General features: G+C 37.5%; 1 protein-coding gene across 1 annotated transcript in view; it reads right to left on the bottom strand.

The window, feature by feature from the left end:
* The window catches only part of LOC139936185 (uncharacterized), a 66933-nt gene that overhangs the window by 8568 nt on the left and 37008 nt on the right, over window positions 1-21357 (bottom strand). The window contains exons 5-10 of the mRNA XM_071930986.1: window positions 16470-16589; window positions 10684-10834; window positions 9124-9269; window positions 6596-6718; window positions 4124-4265; window positions 1542-1708 (exon numbers count right to left, since the gene is read on the bottom strand). Coding sequence (XP_071787087.1) covers window positions 1542-1708; window positions 4124-4265; window positions 6596-6718; window positions 9124-9269; window positions 10684-10834; window positions 16470-16589 — 849 coding nt within the window. The remainder of the gene's footprint in view (window positions 1-1541; window positions 1709-4123; window positions 4266-6595; window positions 6719-9123; window positions 9270-10683; window positions 10835-16469; window positions 16590-21357) is intronic.

Here is a 21357-nt window from a genome sequence, read left to right as displayed (position 1 = left end):
CAGCACTACAACCTCAAAGTTGTGGCTTTCAGATCCTACATCAGTCAATGCGTTTACCACAAATTTAATTTAAAAACTTAAACAACTCTTGAAGGAGTTACTTTAAAATAACCTGAAACAAAAATACAGTGAACATGGAAAAATGTTATCACACACATCCCCCGGCAGTTCAGACATTCCGAACATATACAGGGGAAAAAACCCAAATCTGATTATTTTGTGAGGCTAATGCCCCACTCTCAGTCTGTTGGCAAAGGCTTCATGTGGAGTATGTAATCCACTCACTAGTGACATTCTAAATCTAATCGCATCATTTTTATCAAGCATCGGGGACGAGAACTGCAGCACAGTAAAACAGAGCGAGAGCACTTGGGACCAGGAAACATTCACGAATCGATTCCTTTACATGAATATACGCATGAATGACTCATTTTGTTGGTATACGTGTGGTTGTTGGATTCTGAATACATTTGTAGTATGATCCCTGCATGTACTAGTCATAGGTCTGTTTCCACAAGGTGTGTAGTCAGTGCTCACTCCATATGCATTCATTCAGCAGCTTCAACCCTTTCATTTTTAACAGTATTCACTGTTTACGTTAAGAAGGTGTTAAAGATACAAATCTGAAAGCAATGTTCAAAAACAAATAGATTCACAATAATTACTAAGTGGTCAACTATAAATACAAAAAAGATCAAATTATAAAGTAGATGTGACAAGAGAGGAGAGAAAACGTATTTCAAGACAAATGTATGGCAAGGCCCAACATTGAGCTGCTTTAGCACAAAGTCAAGTTCAATCGATAGATTGACAACAAATATAAATCCTGCACTGGGGAAATAAAATGCATATGACAAAGAAACGTATGAATACAATACAGATCAGTAACGAAATTAAATACGAATTAAAAGATTGCACAATAATAAAATATCATTCAAATAACAGTTTACATCACACACACATTAAGTAAAATTAGAAAAATATTTGTTGCAATTAATAAAATAACACATTACAATTTTGGTTTCCAGAACAATAAGGTTCACAGCCAAAATACTAGCTCATACCATTTGTTACTATTTCCTGCAAAAATTGTTGCTTCATCAAGAAATTTTTAGCAACATTTCTGCTTGAGCAGCTTTATTGAAACTGAGAAAAAATGTCTCACACATAATATACAAACCAGGTTTCTGCTATTACTGGAATAAAATAACTACCTGGTAAGTTAACTCTTTGTTACGTTTAGACAATGTTTGGTGCTTTAAATCAGCTCTTTGAATTGGGCTACAATTTCAAAGGAAATCCTCAAATTTCATCATAATTGAAGCCCAATTTGGATGTAATTGGAGCCCAACACGAACAAAAGACCAAGGGAAACCATTTGAGAACCATTTTTTAATTTGATTAGAAACAACATGAGTATGAGGATGTCCACTGTGACAACCAATTGGTTGTTGCTAGCTTGATATTTATATCCCCTTGTGGGAGTTTGCTGAGTTCCCTTGTTGAGAAGATCATCTAAACAAACAGACAGACAAACAAACCTGTTCTCGTTTGACCTCTCTATCCAGGTCAAGACGTAGCAGTACTTTATTGACCTTCATGGCATAGGACAGTGCCATCAGACCGCCGGTTCGCACTTCGTTCTCCCGTAGATCTAGCCTGACTAACTGCCAGTTGTCTGCGACGAATTCTGCCAGTGCGACTGTGCCTGAGTTAACAGATAACATACAATTTTCGGTTTAATGTTTGACCTGTTTTGTGTGTTTTTTTGTTTTTATTTCTGGGAACAATGGGAGACAAATTTATTATTGGCCACAAAGCCCAAACAAGAAATAAACAAACCAATGTGAGATAGTTTCTATGTTGATACAAAAATGTTTAGCTCTCACAACATTCACAGCCACTGGATGTTGTCACAAGTGCCACAGCGCCCTCAATGAGGTAAAAATAATTTAAATCATTGGCTGACAATTGCGCTTTAACCCAAATAAACTTCCACCAGGGGCAAGTTGCCACCTACTCCTTTGGGCTGAAACAAGGTTACCCCCCTTCACAGTCCGTAAGAAAGCAGGCATGGGTATCGTCCACTAGGACCCTCGCTGGTCACTAGAGCAGAATTCTCTGCCTTCCCAACTTGTTATCAAGCAATTATGGTTAAGTGCCTTGCTATAGGGCTTAAGTGTCATGACCGGGTATTGAACCCACACTATGCTGCTGACAACATCAGAGCTTGGGTTCAGTGAACTAAACCGTTCGGCTAAGACAGCCATTGATATGACACAGTTTAACTAAACCGTTCGGCTAAGACAGCCATTGATATGACACAATTTAAGTGAGGGAATTATTGAATATTTTATTCCCAAAGCGAAGAGTGGGGTGTACAGTTTCTTGTAAAGTAGCAGCTTCAGTGATCTGCAAATCTTGTTGATGATGATGATGATGACTCTCATTGAACAAATTACTTGTGGGATTATTGCTATGGTTATGAGTGAGAAGCAATCACAGCAAGATCTCCCTTGATGCTTGGTATTATATACACACTCTAACTGATTAAAAACCAGAATTTTTGTTTTCCCCCCACTTTTTTCTTATAAAATCGTTTAGGGAAAACAAACTTTCTTGTTTAATTTCAGCCTTAAAGCTTACTGATCGTGAAGTTCATACTAGAACCATTTTTTTCTGTGAAATATTTCCCTCTGAAATGCAATCATATTCAAGAAAACTGTATCTGAAATCCTAAAAAAAAAAAAAAAATGCATCTGCTGATATAAGTTCTTACAATCAAAACTAAGGACAGTGCATTTACAAGCTGAAAATTGAGCATGGTTTTTCACTATTTTCTGCTGGCTGGCACAATGGCTTAAACCCACATTCATAAATACCTCAGACAGTTTCGCTATTCCTATTGGTGGAGAGCGCGTCACGTGGGTGTGTATAAACCTTTGTTTATGACTGGTAAAAAGTGTTAATTCATGGGCGTGACACGCGACCTTGCACCTGTTCTTATAAGACAGTTTCTTCATTCCTATTGGTCGAGAGCAACGGCTGAAATAGTTGTGCCACATCACGCGACCATCTTTTTGACCAAAAAGTGATGATGTTTTTGACCGAAAAGGTACTTATGAATGGGAATCAAAGTGTGTTGAGTCGGTTTTCAACTAGTGGTTTAAACCCGCCGAGGCCTGGTTCCTTAAAATTGTCCTCGACTTCGTCTCGTTAAAATTATCAAGAACCAGGCCTCGTTGGGATTAAACCACTAGTTGAAAACCTCTTCACCACACATTGATTCCCTTATTTTCACAGGTTTGTCATTTCATGTCTACGGTTGTACACACAACTCCTGAACACTGTCTGCCACTATTTTGTAAGCTCTACCAACCCTGCATAATACATTCAGTATATACAGTAATACATTAGCTAATGTAACATGGACTTATGCGACACATTTCAAGTTAACTTGACACCCCCTGAGTGTCTCTACTTGCGTCAAATAATTATAAGTACGTCTTTCAGCCGAATGTAAGTCTAAACCAGCCAAGTTGACGAGAGTGGCTGTATGGATGGAAATCTGTGAATTCAATAAAAGAGTTCATTTTTTCCCGGATGGCGTCAACTGATGAGCCCAGCCGCATGGTAACTGGACTCTTTTTAATTCATGTTTACTTTACCAGAGGTCTTCGTCACCATGTAGAATGGCAACAGACTACTCTCCCATTACATTGTAGACTTACATCTTGATTTAGTAGGATTCCCTACTGTATCAGAATGTCCAGATTAACACTGACATTTTACTGAATCTGAAAAACGAGATTTTCAGTTTTGAAAAATTGTCGGGTGCACACAAAAAAGGGCATACAAAAATAAATGTTTTCATTGTCAGGGAGATTTCCAAATTTGTTCATCAGAACATGGAAGATTTTTTTATTTTAATGGAACTTTCTGTCGAATCAAGAAGAGTTTACAGCTCTGCAAGTCCTTGCCTTGGTGCCCTTTAAAATATTTCTCTCCATCATAGAAGTGCCATTTGACAAGGGTAAAAAGATCAAAGTATTAGGAATTGTATGGTCTTGAAATAAACTGCGTATGGCTGCATCTTACCATGGAGGTACCTCCATGATCTTACCTTGATCTCCAAATCTACATGCATACAGCCCCAGTCTGAGCAGCGAGCGGTTCTTCATCAGGGCATCTTTGAGGATGTGCACTCCGTCATTGCCAAGGTTATTTTGACCCAGATTTAATGTCTCCAGATTGTTAAGGATAGGCTGTGGAGGAAATAAAAAAAATAAAAATAAGGGCTTGAAGAAAGATCAAATAAAGAATAAGGAGGCAACAGAGATAAGGCCAGGTCGGAAACGGCAGGTACAGCTACAGCTACGGCTACGGCTAGATTTCAGCGTCATCATGCGTTGAGGAATAGGACGTCCTTAGCAACACCCTTTGAAACAGCCGCAGCCGTAGCTGTAGCCGCCAATTTGGACTTGGCCTCAAAATAGATAGTTCCCACTTTACGTCTAACAGTGTTAAGTCTGCCATCAATACGAGCAATAATAAATCATTTGTTTCAAACTCACAACAATGTGCTATGTATAAAATAAATATCTCCTGGGGTTTTAATTTCCATAACTTGGCTCTTTAATGTGAACAGCCGTCGATTTCACAAAACTCTTCCTAACTTAAGATTAATCTTAGGACTTAGGACGAGTCCCAACCCTGCACTGTAGCACGCAGACCTTAAGATTAATCCCAAGTTACTCGTCCTAACTTGAGATAAGACGAGTCCTAACTCTTTGTGAAATCGACAGCAGGTCTTTTGACAACGAAATCCAATTCAATTGCAAGATTCCTAATTCTCAGGATTCATCACCAATATATCCCCCCTCCCCCCCCAACAGTGACACTTATCTTTCAAGTCCAACGTAGAAGACTTACTGCAAACCTCAGACAGATACAAATCTCAATTATTTGACTTGGTTTTTAGCCAACCGGTATATTGGTTCAGGGAAGACTTACATTAAAGGGTGGTAATATGATCATCACAATGTATGTTGACCATAGAAATAGAACCCGGAGAATGCTGAGCTCGGCCACCCTCTGTGTTGTCTGTGAACGCAGCATATCGATACCGCGCGTTACGGCAAAATTATCATCGCATGAGACGGGTGTATGGCAAAATGGCAAGATGTCAGCGCACATAGACCATTTCTAGTGTGTTCATTGGTCAATGATAATGTCATTGTATGGCAAAATTGCATGGCAAAATATTTTGCCATACACGCGTAACAAAAATGGCATATGTACGTCCATAAAAATGGTCTCACAACGAAACCGCACGCACAATGAGACACTCAGCGTTCTCTGGGTTCTATTTCTATGATGTTGACATATAGTGTGATAAAGCTCACTTTTGTTTAACTTGATCACAAGAGTATTTCACATTTTTATAAAAGGTACTTTTTACATGTTTGGGATTATTTTATATCATTTTCATTAAAGACAACTGCCAGTTGTCAACTAATATCAAAACCAAAACAAAATCAAAATTGGAATAAGAATTATAATTAGAATCAGAATCGGAATCAAAATCAAAACAAAAACAAAAACAACAACCAAAAGGGCAATCGGAACAAAATCAAAACCAATATTAAAATAAAAACTAATGAGTCAAGTCAAATTGGTTTCAGTCTTATCTTATCAAATCAAATGAACAAATTATTGTACGTATTTCTTTTTAAAATAAATTAAAGTAAGGTTTGACATCCAACTTTCATGTGGGACTTTGGGCAGAATATTTGTTGAGAAAAGAACAAAAGTAACATTGTTTGCTTCACTTTTTACTACATATTGACTTTATGTATATGTACATTCATTTTCAGTAAATCAAATAGTGTGATATGTATGTATTGATTAATTATTTGCTTTTTCTACAATGTATGTATCTCTTATTGTGAGTCAGTATGAAATAAATGTTTCCTGTCTGTGACAGGGACATATTTCCATTCAGAAAACTGTGAAAGAGCTTCTACGTCTGTGCAGTGGTTTTTTACTTGCACTTTTGAAAATTCAATAACAAGTCGTAACCTGTACAAACAGGGTCCAGCTTGACAGCACTGATTAGTAATCGGCGGGAACTAAAACCACAAACTCATTTGCCGAGCAAAATGTGCGGGCAACCACCACAGACAATATCAATCCCATGGTATATTAGTTGGTAATCTGATTCCATTAAAGCTCAGCAACACAAATAAACCATTCGTGACAATCATGAGTCGAACTCCGAACTACTTCCCGCTACCCTCCTGTGAGATTGCAAGATTTATTTACCTCAAATAAAAGAAAACACTAATCAAGATTGAACAGAGATGTGTAAGAGTTGTGTATGTTATTTGTTTTATTTTTCTTGAATTTTACTTTATAACCTTCATTGCACAAATACATAAAAAGTGACATCGTTGCAAAAGGGAAACCCTGAACAGGTACACAGACCCACTAAATGGGGACCCTTGATCACACATCAAAACTGAAAGACAAGGGACAAACACAGCTACAGGTAAACAGCCGAAGAAAACAAAGAAATACTATACAAATTATATACCAAAGCTCTAGCAAGATGTGTCATTCCATTCTGGGTGAGTTGATTATTCCACAGTACCAGCGTCGTTAACTGCCCTTCCATCTGATCGAGTAAACCGTCGCACAAATGGGACAAACCAGCATCCTGCAAAAAAAACAAAACAAAAAAAACCAATCAAACCACTGTCCATAACAGTGATATCTGATATGGTGGGTTATACCTCAGACATAATCTGATACAATCATGCTTATGTAGTCACAGTTAAAGAAACATTATAGGTAAGAGGAAAAAATTGTGAAGATCACAAATTAAATAAAACTGACTCGGTCTAATGATGATGATAGTAGAAAACATCCCTTGAAAAATTTCTGTCTGAAATGTCATATTTGATAAGAAATAGAAAACAAAATCCCGTTTAGAGTTTATCCCTCAGTGATTGTTTTACACACTTTTGTTTTTGCATCGATGTCATGCAAAATCTGTAATGTTTTTTTTCACTGTTTTCTCGTGACCCAGATGGCCGATCGATCACAAACTTTTACAGGTTTGTCAGATTATGTATGGTGGATTACATAAAGTGCTTACACTGCCAGCAACTGTTTTGTTAGTCAAAACCAATTCTGTAATTTTCCTTTAAACCAAATGATAAAAAGAACTATATACCTCCAACCCCCTCCCCCCCCCCCCATTAATACCTACAGGCTTTTTACCGTAATTACACTGCCAGGGAGGAAATCATTTGGCAGGTATCTTATCGTTATCCTCACGGGGGGGTATATATGGAAACTAAATGGCATCTGAAATAAACTAGTGGTAGGGCAAGGACAGTTGATAGATTTGTTAAAGGAGTATTTGACATTAGGTTAGACAGGATAGTTTATTTACTTGAAGCAAGGAGGGAGGGTCAGTTCCACGCTGAATTGACTGAGTGGAGAGTTCAATGTGAGTAGATTGTACAGAATTCTTCAGGGATGGGACTGAAGAAATGAAATTGTGTCCATCAAATATTCTGTGATTCTCTTCTGAATAAGCCATCTAGGAATTAGATTTGAATAATGCCCGGTACATTGACTTGCCTTACCACAAGCTACCGCTTAATTTGAATTCCTGATTAGATTTGAATTTCTTAGACTACAGTAGCATGTCAAATGGTTTGGAGCAAGCCTTTGAATAGTTCCATAACAGACGGTGAACACCCATACACATCAATCTGAATGAGTGTGTAACGCACAATGGTACTAGGGTTTGCTTATCTGGAGGTTGCTATACAAAAGCTTGCCCCAAACCATTTGACGTATCCACTGTCTCTAAAGTCTGAGAAATTTAAAACTATGCTGTAACTTATGACAGGCCTGATAGGTTGTTCTTGTGAGGGGCAAGACAATTTATCCTTAGCAAAGGAAACCTCTATGAAAATGTGTACTGGAACAATTCTAAGGGCACCAAGGCAATAACCAGGGATCATGGAAGACAGTTACCCCTATTTATTGCCTTCATGTGTGTGTGAAATATAAGGCCTGAAGGGGTCTATTCATATCTGATATCAGTATCCATTTGATGTCTTTCCTGTAAACCAGACTAATCTGATTCTGATAACATCACTGCCTGAATGCATATTAAGCTTAATGAGAAATAAAAACATGAAAAGGCAAATCACAACATATTTGATTGTTAGATGAAGCCATGCTTTCACCGACACTGCATTTGTCCCTATTTGTTTTGTTGTTGTTAATTAAGTACAAACGCAGGAATTAAGTGACAAGCAAAAACAAGACAACACAAAAAAACCCAGAAAGAACAAGTGTTATTGTTAATAATTTAGCCTGTAGGTTGAATCAATAACAACTTGATGTAAATAGATTAGAACTTAATTTGATTTGAACAGAACAACAAGTATGCCCATAAGCTGCCGACCTAGCAGCTCTTTACAAACAATTCACCCCTTGATTGATCTGAATAGTTTCTGCAGTTTATTTCCACAGTTTTTGGTAAAAGGTAAATTTACAACAGATGATTGTGGGCAGCAGTTTGTCAAGGTAAATTTAGAATGAGGAACAGATGATTGTGGGCAGCAGTTTGTCGACTCCATAAACTAAAACCAGTGTTAACTTTAACAACATGGTTAAGGTGCAACTATTGTTGCACTCAGATTATTTTTTATGTCAACTCATCACAATTGTCTATCCTTATCAGACATTTCAAGCATTGATCCCTTAATTATAAGATTATATACCAAAAGTTATGGACAATAAAAGTTATGTTGCGAGTCTGCAAGATGTCTAGACCGCTATTTTAGGGCCTCGAGGCACTCGAGGCAACTTCTACAGGCATCCTGGAGGCAACCAACTGCAGTGCATGCTACAGAACCAAGCACATGAGTCATTATTCAAACAATGTCTTACGATCCCCAAAGAAAAATATGTGAACATTCAAAGGTGAATGCCTTCGCTTCTTTGAGTTTGCCTGGACCGGGTTACCTATAAATTGCCTCATGTGACACGGCCCTTAGACATCTCTATTTAAAGTCAAGATATAAATTTCACGTTTACCTGTATGTGGTTATTTCTAAGGTCTAGCAGCTTGACACCTCTGTTGTGTTTGAGCATACTGCCAAGGTGTATTGCATCTGAGGGCACCAGTCTGTTCTCAGCAAGATAGAGGTCTCGTACCGAGGTATTCTGTTTCAATGCCATTACTGTGTAGAAATGAAAATACATCCGAAAATTTTTAAAGAACGAATTCATGAAACTAAAAAAATAAGTTCCACTGAGCATTGACTCAGTATTTACGTATACATTTTTTAATCAATATATGGCATTTGAAATTTTAAAAGCCATTTACGTGGGAGAAATTAATAAGATAATTGCAGAGATACAAGATTCATTAAAGAGGGGCTCACAGGTCAAATTGAGTTTTGTGATGCGTTATTTCCAATAGAAAATCCTCGTAAAAATGGAAGAAAGTACCAAGTCCCTGACCTCACACTACAATTGAGTACAACATCATTTTATTCAATACTTTTCAGAGTTGTACATGTATAATAACATTCTGTCATCGGACAGCAAAATCAAATGTCTCTGAACAACGATCAATCCAAAGAGGAATTTCTGCACCAGTCATCAGCTCAAATTCAATGCCGTTTTAATTGAATGTCTTCATTATTCAAGATTGAATTGAAAGTTCTCTGTACAAAAATGACACAGACCATGAAATTATGGGGAAAAAATGCACTTGAAGGGTTAAATATACTATTTGTATCAATGTAAGGTTAGAGACCTGTAATTATTCCCCATTGTCATAATTAGGAGAACATGTTAATCATTTTGAATTTAACCTTGGATTCCCTCTTTAAAGGATTACCCTGTAATAGAATTCAGTCTGGAGGGATTTCATCTTTGATAGAAAAACAGAAATCATGAAACCTTTCCTAATACGGGCGAAGTGCACCAGCTACAAATTGCCCAGGAGAGGACATTTTCGAGCAACTTCCACGTTGCCAATGTTTGTTCGTAGATTTGCAAGCAGATAAAGACAGCAAGGTCAGATTTTGCTGCTGTTAAGATTGTACTCTTTGGTGCAATCGATGAATCATTTTCACATTCATGTAAGGTACTTCAAGGTCCCAAACTGCTCATGAGACAGGGTATGATTTGTTGTTCGGGCGACGATGTTTGAAAAAAATCAATAGGAAGCTGTACATTATAAATCACTTGTGTCAAAAATATACTGAAATTTGTCTTTGTATTCACATGGGTTTTACAGCTCATTTTCTCAAGTTTTCTAATTTTTCTCAAATATTCACAGTACCCTTTACTCTCATTTTGTAGGGATTAACTCTTGTCTTTAAGCGGAATATTGCCACATATTGTTGCAATCAAATTTTCACAGTACCCTCTACTCCCACACTGCAGGGATTAACTCGTTTCTGTTGTAAAAATTGTCTATCAGCTAGTGTGTTTACTGATTTAGAGTGAGTGGGAATGAATTTGCCCTTTCAAAAAAACCAATGACCTCCCTTAAAAAGGTAATCAAAGGAGAAAGAATCCAAATTGAATGTGAAGGCATGTAAATCTTTCTTTTCCACTCCAACAACCAAGGCTGGTACTCACATAGCAAGAAAAGAGGTCGCCCTGAAATATTGCACCCTTCCATGTGTAGTGCCGATAACGTGATGTCGGCACGTAGCGCCCTCGCTAGCATGGGCATGCTGTACTCGGTCCAATTGGTGTTGCGTATATCGAGACATTCTAATGACGAGACCTGACAAGAGGGAAGATGAATTGAAAGATTGGCGATAAGAAGATAGAGACTGAGATTAAGATTAGTTTTCAATTTCAATCAACTGTTATCATGTTGAAACCATCGTGTTTACCTCCCTTCCAGAAATAAACATTTGTTAATAACACCGCGATTTCGGCTGGGTCTAAATTGCGGCCTTAAAGGTTACTACTGTGGCTGTTAGGGAGCGTTACAATATGGTGACCCAAGCTGCAGTTGTTAATTCGGACACATGGGTTAGAGGTCAACATGGACAGCACATGTTTTGGGCTAAATGAGTATTTCTTAAGATAACAAGCTAACCTATCACGACAAGTCAATTCTAAACTCAAGGTATTGTGCCAACTATATATTTCTTGACTTATTAAAGTAGAAAGAAGAAACAAAAAAGACAGTTCCCTGAAGGTGCCAATATATTATGTTTAATCCTGAGCGGATATTAACGTCAGACTCATGCTATGGCGTTTCTGTTCAGCAGAGTGTGGGTTCGATTTCCGCTCCTGACACTTGTGTCTTTAAGCAAGACACTTAACCATTATTGCTGCTCCATTGGGATGGGACGTAAAGGCGTTGGTCCTGCGTGTTGTGTAATGCCTGGTCTGATCGGCAGCATATTGTGCCACAACACCTTGAAATTATTACATGGTGATATGTAAGGGAATATGTCTTATATACTTCAAAATGTAGTGAATACCTTCAAGGAAAAACTACTGAGCGCTTTGATACGCCCATTGAGTGTGATAAAACGCTATATAAGAATAACATATTATGAAGTGGCCATCAGGCCTTTTGACGTTAAAAGATTCCTCATAACAAAAAAATTATTATGAGATATCGTTTGATGTGAATTGTAAATGTGACGCAGAAGTACTTAGCAATTCCTCCGATCTACAAGGTTAGTTGGGAATGTTTTCCATCAGTACTCCCTTCATGGCAGAACAGACCACAAGTGAGCCCCAAACATGTACAAAACCAGTCTGCTATGTTCATCACGATGAACACAGTTATTGACACTACAAGGTGCAGAGTTACTACTACAGATGGCTACAAATGCTTGGGGTTATTACAATCTGATTACAAACAATTATAATTTCATCATGGCAGCCGCACACATTTAAGCATGTATTGAACATGGGGGAAAAAAATCGCAGTTTGAACACATACATGTACACAGAACTGTTACATTTAAAGGAACGTAACAGAATTGGTAAGAAAATAAATAATCTAAGATCGCAGATTTACATTAAACTTTCTTGGTCTAATTTCTTGGTCATATTTGATGAGAAATAAATAAAACTAATTTCCTGTTTGGAGACATGCAAAATGTCTAAAGCGGTTTTTCATTATTTTCTCGTGACCCAGATGGCCGATTGATCTCAAACTTCTTTAGGTTTGTCAGTTCATGTAAGTGGTGGTTTACATAAAGTGCTTACACTGCAAGCAACTGTTGTGTTATTAAAAACCAGTTCTGTAATGTTCCTTTAACTTTCTACTATACGGTTCTTATAAATAATAATTAATTTCTGTGCATCTTAGGCACAACTTGCGTGATCGATTATTGGGTGTGAATATATATATGCAAACACGGCGCAACACGAATAGTGGACAGCCCGGTACAGAGTTACTGCTTAAATGTATTGGTTTTAAAAAACCAATACATTTTTTGTGTGTATAATCTTGTTGCTATGTGACATCATGACTGTGCGTGCCCATTAACAATGTCATCATAGACAATTTTAGCACCAATCTCCTTGGCTTCAATGATAATAAAAAGCTAAATCATACCGTGCCACTAGGGCCTAATTTCATAGAGCTGCTTAGCATAAACACTTGCTTAGCATGAAATTTCTTCCTTGATAAAAACAGGATTACAAACCAAATTTCCATGTGATTTTCGGGATAAGCAAACAACAGCTGAACACCAGTAACAAGCAATATGCAAAAATGGAAATTTGGTTGGTAATCCTGTTTTTATCAAGGAAGAAATTTCATGCTTTGGAAATGTTTGTGCTTAGCAGCTTTATAAAATTGGGCCCAAAGCCCAATGACATTTAACGCGAAAAGAAAAAAATCTGACTTTAAGATAAGTGTCAACAATGGAAAAAACGAACCATTTACATAAACTCCTGATTTGCGGCAAATATATATTTTATTTATAGTATAATGGAAGGAGTCTAATAAATATTTTGTTTAGTATGGTTTTCTTTTTTGAAGGAGTCATTATCAGGGCCGTTAACGGATACATTGTAAAAGGTTTGACATTTTGAAAAAGGGTAATCTGAGTAATATTTTTCTTGAAAGACAAAACCACCAAGTGGTGATGCTGATATTGTGTTGAAAGCATATTAGGGAGTATCAAATGAAAATTAATATTGTGTCATTGTATCTTGGAAACCCTATTTCAGTCTGACCTAACCTTTCTGAATATAAACTAATCAAAACATCAGATATTGACATTATTTCGTTCGGTGTTCGGTACAGCAGCCATTCTACTGTAATTTAAAGCTTGAAATGATAAATAAAATAGTGAATGAAGATTACCATGACAGCCCTGCATCTTTTCTTAATCTTTAATTCTTTGCTCTGTCTGGATTAAATTCCAAGTAACTTTATTCATCGCAATGGTTCTGTGCAATCCTACAGGGACGGCAGAATTTAATCAAATATTCATCACTTCACATGTTGTGCGTTAGGAGGTGTTTAACATTTCATGTACGCTATGTCAAGTCAAGCTTTTCAATACATTAGAAAATAAGTAAATAAATAAATAAATAAATAAATAAGTGCCCCTAAGTAGCCTCTAGACAACATTACATCCGAAATAATGCAGGGTATACAGTGATTTGAAAGGATTTTACACAGAAGATATCTGTTGGTAACAGAGACATTCGATTTCATTTCAAATATTATGTGTTTTGATTTTTTTCCAAACACTTTTGCAGGTTTGTTTTCCATTTGAGACAACATTGAGGTTTGAGACAACATTGAGGTTGAGAACACTTATGTGCATAACTTTTAACGTAATAATTGTTTACTTCCATTTAAAGGGAAGGTACACGTTTGGTAATTACTCAAAACAAAGATTAACTTAAAAACTGACTTGGTAATGAACATTGGAAAGCTGTTGATAGTATAGAACATTGTGAGAAGCGGCTCCCTCTGAAGTAGCATAGTTTTTGAGAAAGAGGTAATTTCTCACTAAAATAATAAAAGATTTCTAGCCAAAGGTACTTTTATTCCTATTTGAAAGCACACAAATTCGTCCAACAAGGGTGTTTTTTCTTTAATCATTTTCTCGCAACTTTGATGACCAATTGAGCTCAAATTTTCACAGGCTTGTTATTTTATGCTAATGTTGGGATACACCAAGTGAGAAGACTGGTCTTTGACAATTACCAACGTGTGCAGTGCCTTTAAGCAAACAGTGTTTTCAAACATTTATGCCCCCAGAGAGAAACAAGTAAAACTAAAACTCCTCTTTATTTAAAACTGCTCAAGAACCTTAAGGACTAAGCAGTCAAAAGCATATTATTTTAATAAAATAATTTGAAAGAGAAATGTACCAGTAAATGGCCAAAATATTAGCCGAAACACGATCGAGCAGCATGAGACAACTATACAGAAGAATGAGCAATGGTTGTAGACGACCCTGCTCTATTGACTCAGTTCTGCTCCACACAGGATGCAAAGTAATAGAGACTAAGCCCAGCACCAAAGACTCATCAAATAGCGAGTGGCAGTAAAGCCCTCATCGTGCAACCTTAACGAGACTGCGTTTTTTTCCAACACTTGTGCGAAGGGATCTTCCTCCAATAGAAAACCTATAGACATGTAATCCCGCCGGAAGTATACTCTGTAACACGAGCGAGCCGTCAATTTATGAGAATAGTTTAGGAGATAGAGCGTGGGCTTAGGAGTAACTGGTTGTGTTTACAAGAGAAATTTACCCACAGTCAAAATGATTTCCAACAGTGAACTCATTTTCCACTGCTCCTACAGTAGTTCTTTTGTACACGTTAAAAACATGCCATTTCTTTATGCATATAAACATAAATGACTTATTAAGGAGAAAGTACGGAGAAATGACAACAAATCTAAGAACATGTTGATGAAGTCCAACATACTTTCTTCATAATAATAACAGTGGCTTCTGATACAGCGCGCATATATGTCACTCAGTGACACTCTAGCCGCTTAAACATACAGTATTTTGCTGCAAGGTATTTGGGACTACGTTTGAATATAGCACTCCTTTTATATAGCATCATCAATGGTTTACAAGGTGCTGTGGCACAATATGCTGCAGTGGTGAGAGGAGATGGGGTGGGGAGTAAGGGACCAAGTCTTTGATTGAGGACAACACTGAACCAATCCACCAATTTTCTATTTTTAGAAGCCGAGTATATCAAGAAGTATATCCGCTTCTTTCGAAAACAGACATCTCTTTTTGTTTTATTTTATCAGTACTCCTGACGTACATAAAGGCTACAACAACAACCTATTTTGCAAAAACTACACAAAGTCAGCTCACGATACATACTAATGTGCCTGATATGCATTCATTGTACAGGATGTGTTACAAGTGATGCTTTCCAACCCTCGAACTGAATAATAAATACGCGGGAAATGTAATGAAGGCTTAAAGTCTAGATCCCACACGATTACTCCTTGATTCCCATCTCGAGATTTCAGGTGTCAGATCGATGCCACTAGAGTCTTTACTTTAAGACTTCTGCTAACTCCTTATCGCAGTGGAGTACTATGTCTTACATCAGGATCAGCATGTCAAGGATGCCTCCCTTGTTACACCCTCTCAAGACCTGTCCTCACCGAGAAGCAGTCGCTAGAGAGAGGCTAGCCTTGTCCCTGATCCAAACACAATGTGTGCTGAAAACCGTAGAGCATGTTCAGACTTGTACGGAGACTACATGTATGTGTCACTTTAATACATGTAAGTGTGCCAAGCAACCGGGGTGGAAAATGCAGCGGAGTGCTTGTCTAACCATTGTTTGCACGACTATATGTCTTGTGAGGCTCATTTTTGGACAGTGCAAACAAGTTGATAAATGTCACTCGGAAGTAAAGACAAATGGGACTTTTGAAAGATAAGAGCAAAGGAAATATACTGTGAGAGTACACATGGGCCCGGGTCATACTTCATGTGAAAGCTAATACAAGGCAAAATTCTGTAACACAGATAATCAGAACATCCAAAATACAATGTTTTGTGTGGTTTCATGAGTAGAAATTCAGGGTTTTTTTGAATTACAAAAACAAGGTGTTCATGAATGATGTAAACAAATATTGATTAAATGAAGTTGGTGACAAGATTTCTTCAACCTTAAATTATGGCTTTTGAAAAGTTTTTCTTTTTTTACTTCCAGTTTGCACAAAAGGTAAGGGGTTTGTCTGTGATGGGATGTCTGCCGGGGGTGTCTTGTTTAGGGTGTGGTACGGGTGTGTTTAGTGACAGAATAAAGGGTTAGGGATGTGTCAAGTTTGGGTGTCTAATAGGGGTGTGTCTGTCAATAGTGGTGTCTTACAGGTGAGCTAGGTAGGAGTGTGTCTCTGGTTTTTTTTTTTACAGGGTTGTGTCCTACAGGAGTCAGTTATTTACCCTTTTGAGTAGCCGGGACGCAGCTTGCCAGCCCCTGGCACCGATGGACCTGTTGGATGCAATCACCAACCTGATGGCCGATTCATAGAATTCCATCATGTCAAATAGTGCAGCAGCAGCCTGCAAAACAGATAAAAAGATGGAATAATGTTGTCATTAGTATATTCCCAAACCAATAGCTTTAAACGAACAATGGGTGCATTTCAGTAGCTTCACTGACAATGACAAAGTGAAAAATTTGATGGGGGAGGGGACGGAGGAGACCATGTCTGACTTTAAAAAAAGATACGTATATTGGTGTGATTTAAATAGTATGTGCATCACTTTTGAAAAACAAAACATTCATAACAAGTACTACTTTGGGGTGAGAGGAGGTCTTCAAAAGCAGTACTCTCTCTACGACCTAAAAAATGTTGAAAACCTTGAACAGTCTCCGAGATGCTACTTGAAACCTTAACATGAACCCAAACTCAAATCAACCAGTAAAGAGGGAACAATTTCTCAGGCACTAGGCCAGCGTGGGATGGACTTAAAGCCTAGTTGATGTCTAAACGTGAAGAGAGGGGATCAGTTGCGGGACAGGAGATTTCCTCCTTGTGACAAGCTCGCAAAGTCCGGGTGAAGGAGGGGATTTCACACAGGTGGGGATGTCGTTTAAAGCTGCCGAGGGATACAAATCAAATCGAAGAAACAAATCTTTGCACAAGGTGAACAAGATAAAAATGCATGATGTATGTTTAAAAAACCCTATCGAATAATTGTCAAACTCATTTCTTGTTGTAGATGACAGACAGTTGTACGACTAGTTTCTAATTATCATAATCGATATAGTATTGAACAACTTGTGTTGAAACTAATTCCCAGTGCAGTTCTTTTGTTGTAGTGTGCAGACAGTGTTATGACTAATTTCTAATTACATTATCGCTACTCATTGCCATAACCGCCCAAAAAACTGTGCAAAAAAAGAAAAAAAATTCCGGTGTAGTTCTATTGTTGTAGTGTACAGACAGTGGTGCGACTGATTACTTGTTACCATTAACGCCATAAATGAGTGATGGGGGATTATCTGACATTACGTATGTTATTGATTGATAATGTACCATATCATACAATAGTTACTGAATGCAGTCAAATGTACTCAAAGTTAATGTACCTGAACCAGCTAGTTGTTGTATGGTTCACAGGGAGTTGAGAATGTTTGAGGAATTGTCTACGCATACCAGACAAACAGGGATAATGTTGTACCAAAAACAGCGCCATGATCTAGCTACTATGGATATGTACAGTGTAGGAAGTATAAGAACCCGGTATTATTACTAAACACATACATGTACTCGTTACAAGCATCGAGAAGTCTCAATAGCAGTCTCAACGAGAACTGTATACAATCTAAACACTTAAATCAAGAAAGCCAAATCAATGAGAGTCTTGGTACAGAATGGATTTCAAGACCAAAATTGAATGGAAGAATTTAATCAAAGTGACACTTAGTGTCAGGGTTTGATTACTAAGCTGCCTGGAAGACAAAGTACCTCCCTCATCTAGACACCAATGGCTGACTGCCATCCAGAGGCTTCCTGTGGATCGTCGGTTATGAACCAATCAATTCATTAATACAGGTGCAAATCAGCCAGACAACTCCACTGATACAAGAACGTCATTAACTTGAGTGTGGGAAATCTTGAGCGATTCATCTCTACATTAGGAGGAAAACTGACAAGGTGGATTTGTGTAGGTTTTTACAAGCGTAGTTGTGAAAGAAATTTGAGTGATAGAGACTTTAAGTGGCTACGAACCTGAGACCCCGCCCCCCAATCGGATAATAAGCTTGTTAGGGTTTGATGAAAACTTACATGAGTTAGGAAGGAAGCATCTCTTGTTAAAATAAAGTGCCTATTCCAAGAGATTATATTTACACAACGATTTGGGATTGAACAAAGAAACAGATCATAATTATAACATTAACTTGATATTATTTATTTATAACGATGATCAATCAGCCCTGAGTCAGAAATAATATGCTTTTCAAGCTGGTCGATTACAACTTATCAATAACAAATTAAACATTTTAATATTTCCAATAATAGTGTCATCGTAACAAAATTGTGTAGGCCCTACCCATGATGAGAACCATACACAGATGTTATTAGCTGTTCCGACGTAGTGGTCGGAACAGCTATTGAAATCGTCAAGATTTTTATTAGCTGTTCCAACGTAGTGGTCGGAACAGCTATTGAAATCGTCAAGATTTTTATTTGTTATTATTATTATTATTATTATTATTATTATTATTATTTGTATCCGTCAAAAGCCCATAGGTTTAACCAGGGCATTTTGTTAAAGCCAAAAATCATACTTGGCTTAGTATAAAAGAGTCAGACCATATATCATATTAAAGCTTAGGTCTTGAAGTTGTAGTTAAATGTAATTTGCATAAATTAAATAATTAATTAACTAAGTTATAACGACATGAATATTTAATTAGCCAATCTTTAGATTGCCATATCTCACAAACTATACGTCCGATCGCAATTTTTTTTTCAATTTTGTACTTTGTGGGTACTGTATAACTATTCCATGGCCTTAAAATCCGGACGACGTCACCATGACGTCATGTATTGCACGTTTTGTGTCTGTGCACAAACACAATGGCTCTTCAAATGTCAACATTTAAATGGTCAAAAACTTAATAACTTCAAAATTATTTATCTGTTTGTTTCCTGAATTTGATATTTTGTGTCAAAAAATACACTGATTCTAAAAATAATGGTTTCCGTTCATTAAAACCAATCAAGGGACGTCTATCATTAACGAATAAATTAAAATCTTGCCGTCATCGGTACAACGTAGTACTTCTGGATGTAGTCACTAAACTGCGTGCAGTCGCTTCCATGTGGCTGTACACTGTCTCTATGGGTGATTGCAATACAGTGTAGACCTGTTTGCATTGAGGACTTACTTGAGGGGAGTCTACCACGCTGTCCTGATGTTGGCATCGATGTATTTTTTTCCTAACCTTGTTCTGGACATACTCCATTGGATTTGTACACAACCAATAGGCATACATTGGAATCCTACGATGGTTCAGGGTTTTCGTTAAAATGATGTACGTTCTAATAGGTTTTTTTTAAAAGGCATTGGATTAGGGTAAGTTACACACCATCGTGTACCTTATGAAATTTGTTAGTATGAAAAACACAATTTTAAAACTGTGACGTCATCACGTGATAATTTATGGTAATTAGAAGCTTTAATGAGTTTTTCTTTGCAGCACTATATCTCAAGAAGTGAACGGCCGAATTCAAAGTTGTTTTCAGTAATAGACTCCTTAGGCATGATAGATTTGCATTGGGTAACCGTGACCCCGATTTGACCTCTACTTCCGGGTCAACCGGAAGTGAGACCATATTTCAAGAGTTACACAACCGATTTAATTTTTTTCTTCAGTTATAGACTCCTTAGGCATTAAATTTTGTTGGGGAAAATCCGTGACCCCATTTTGACCTCTTCTTCCGGGTCAACCGGAAGTAGGACCATTTGTCAAGAACTACACAACCGATTTTCAAACTTTTTTCAGTAATAGACTACTTAGACATTAAACATTAACTTAGAAAACTGTGACCTTATGTTGACCTTTATTTCCGGGTCAACCGGAAGTGAGATCATTTCTCAATAACTACACAACCGATTTTCAAACTTTTTCAGTTATAGACACCTTAGGCATTAAATATTAACTTTGAAAACCATGACCCCCACGTTGACCTTTCCTTCCGGGTCAACCGGAAGTGGGACCTTATTTCAAGAACTACATAACCGATTTTCAATTTTGTTTTGGTTATTAACTCCTTTGACATTGGACATTCGCATTGGCTAGCCGTGACGCCATGTTGACCTTTACTTCCGGGTCAACCGGAAGTTGGACCATATCTTAAGAACTACACAACCGATTTTCAATCTTTTTCAGTTTTAGACTCCTTAGGCATCAAAAATAAAATTAGAACAACCGTGTCCCCAATTTGACCTATATTCCTGGTCAACCGGAAGTGAGACCATATCTTAAGAACTACACAACCGATTTTCAAACTTGTTACTCTTATAGACTCCTCAGGCATTTAAAAAAAAATTTGTGACCCCCATATCTCAAGAACTACACAACACGGAACAGCTTTGTGTTCACAAACACCTAATGTCTAGTTATTATTATTATTGGTTTATTAAAAAACATTCAAACTTGGCAGCCAAAGGCTGAATTGCGTTTAAAATTACAGAGCAGAAGAAAACATATATACTATTTTTTTAATTACAGAAAAACATTATATAGACCCATTACAATGGTGTCACAAGCATCTACTATCTGCCAATGGTCTACCATTTTGGGACCGACATTTTTTGTTCATCAATTTCTTACCCAAGAGCATGCCCGAACAGATATAATTGGTTCCCATTAGGCCCCTGCATACATTACTTTATGTAAATAAAGAGTGTGTCGCTGAGCAAAAGTGGCATGTATTCACCTAGGTCACTGTCACTGGCTAGAGTATCCCTTGAACATTTATAACAGTATGGCGGATAGTCGATGTATTTGTGCATTTGAAGATAAAAGCATGGAAATTGGCACTCATTCAGAGCTTGTCATGAGAACGAAATTTGCCTGTAGGGGACATCGTAGATTTGTCCATTGAAAAATTATAGGTAGAGTAACGGGCTACATATATTGGCAGCTATTTTGAAAATTTGAAAAGTGCTTGTGAGTCTAAGGCTGTGTCCGAAACGGCGGCTTCGGCTACAGCTATGGCTAGACCAGGATGTCTGCCAGTGTTGAAGAATAGCCAGACGCGCGCAATCTAGCCATATCTCGAGCAGAAGTTGCGGTTTTGGACCTGGCCTA

The sequence above is a fragment of the Asterias amurensis genome, chromosome 1, assembly GCF_032118995.1.
Source record: "Asterias amurensis chromosome 1, ASM3211899v1".
NCBI classification, from domain to species: domain Eukaryota; kingdom Metazoa; phylum Echinodermata; class Asteroidea; order Forcipulatida; family Asteriidae; genus Asterias; species Asterias amurensis.
Note: the sequence above shows the minus strand (reverse complement) of the source record. Positions and strands in the feature narration are given on the sequence as shown.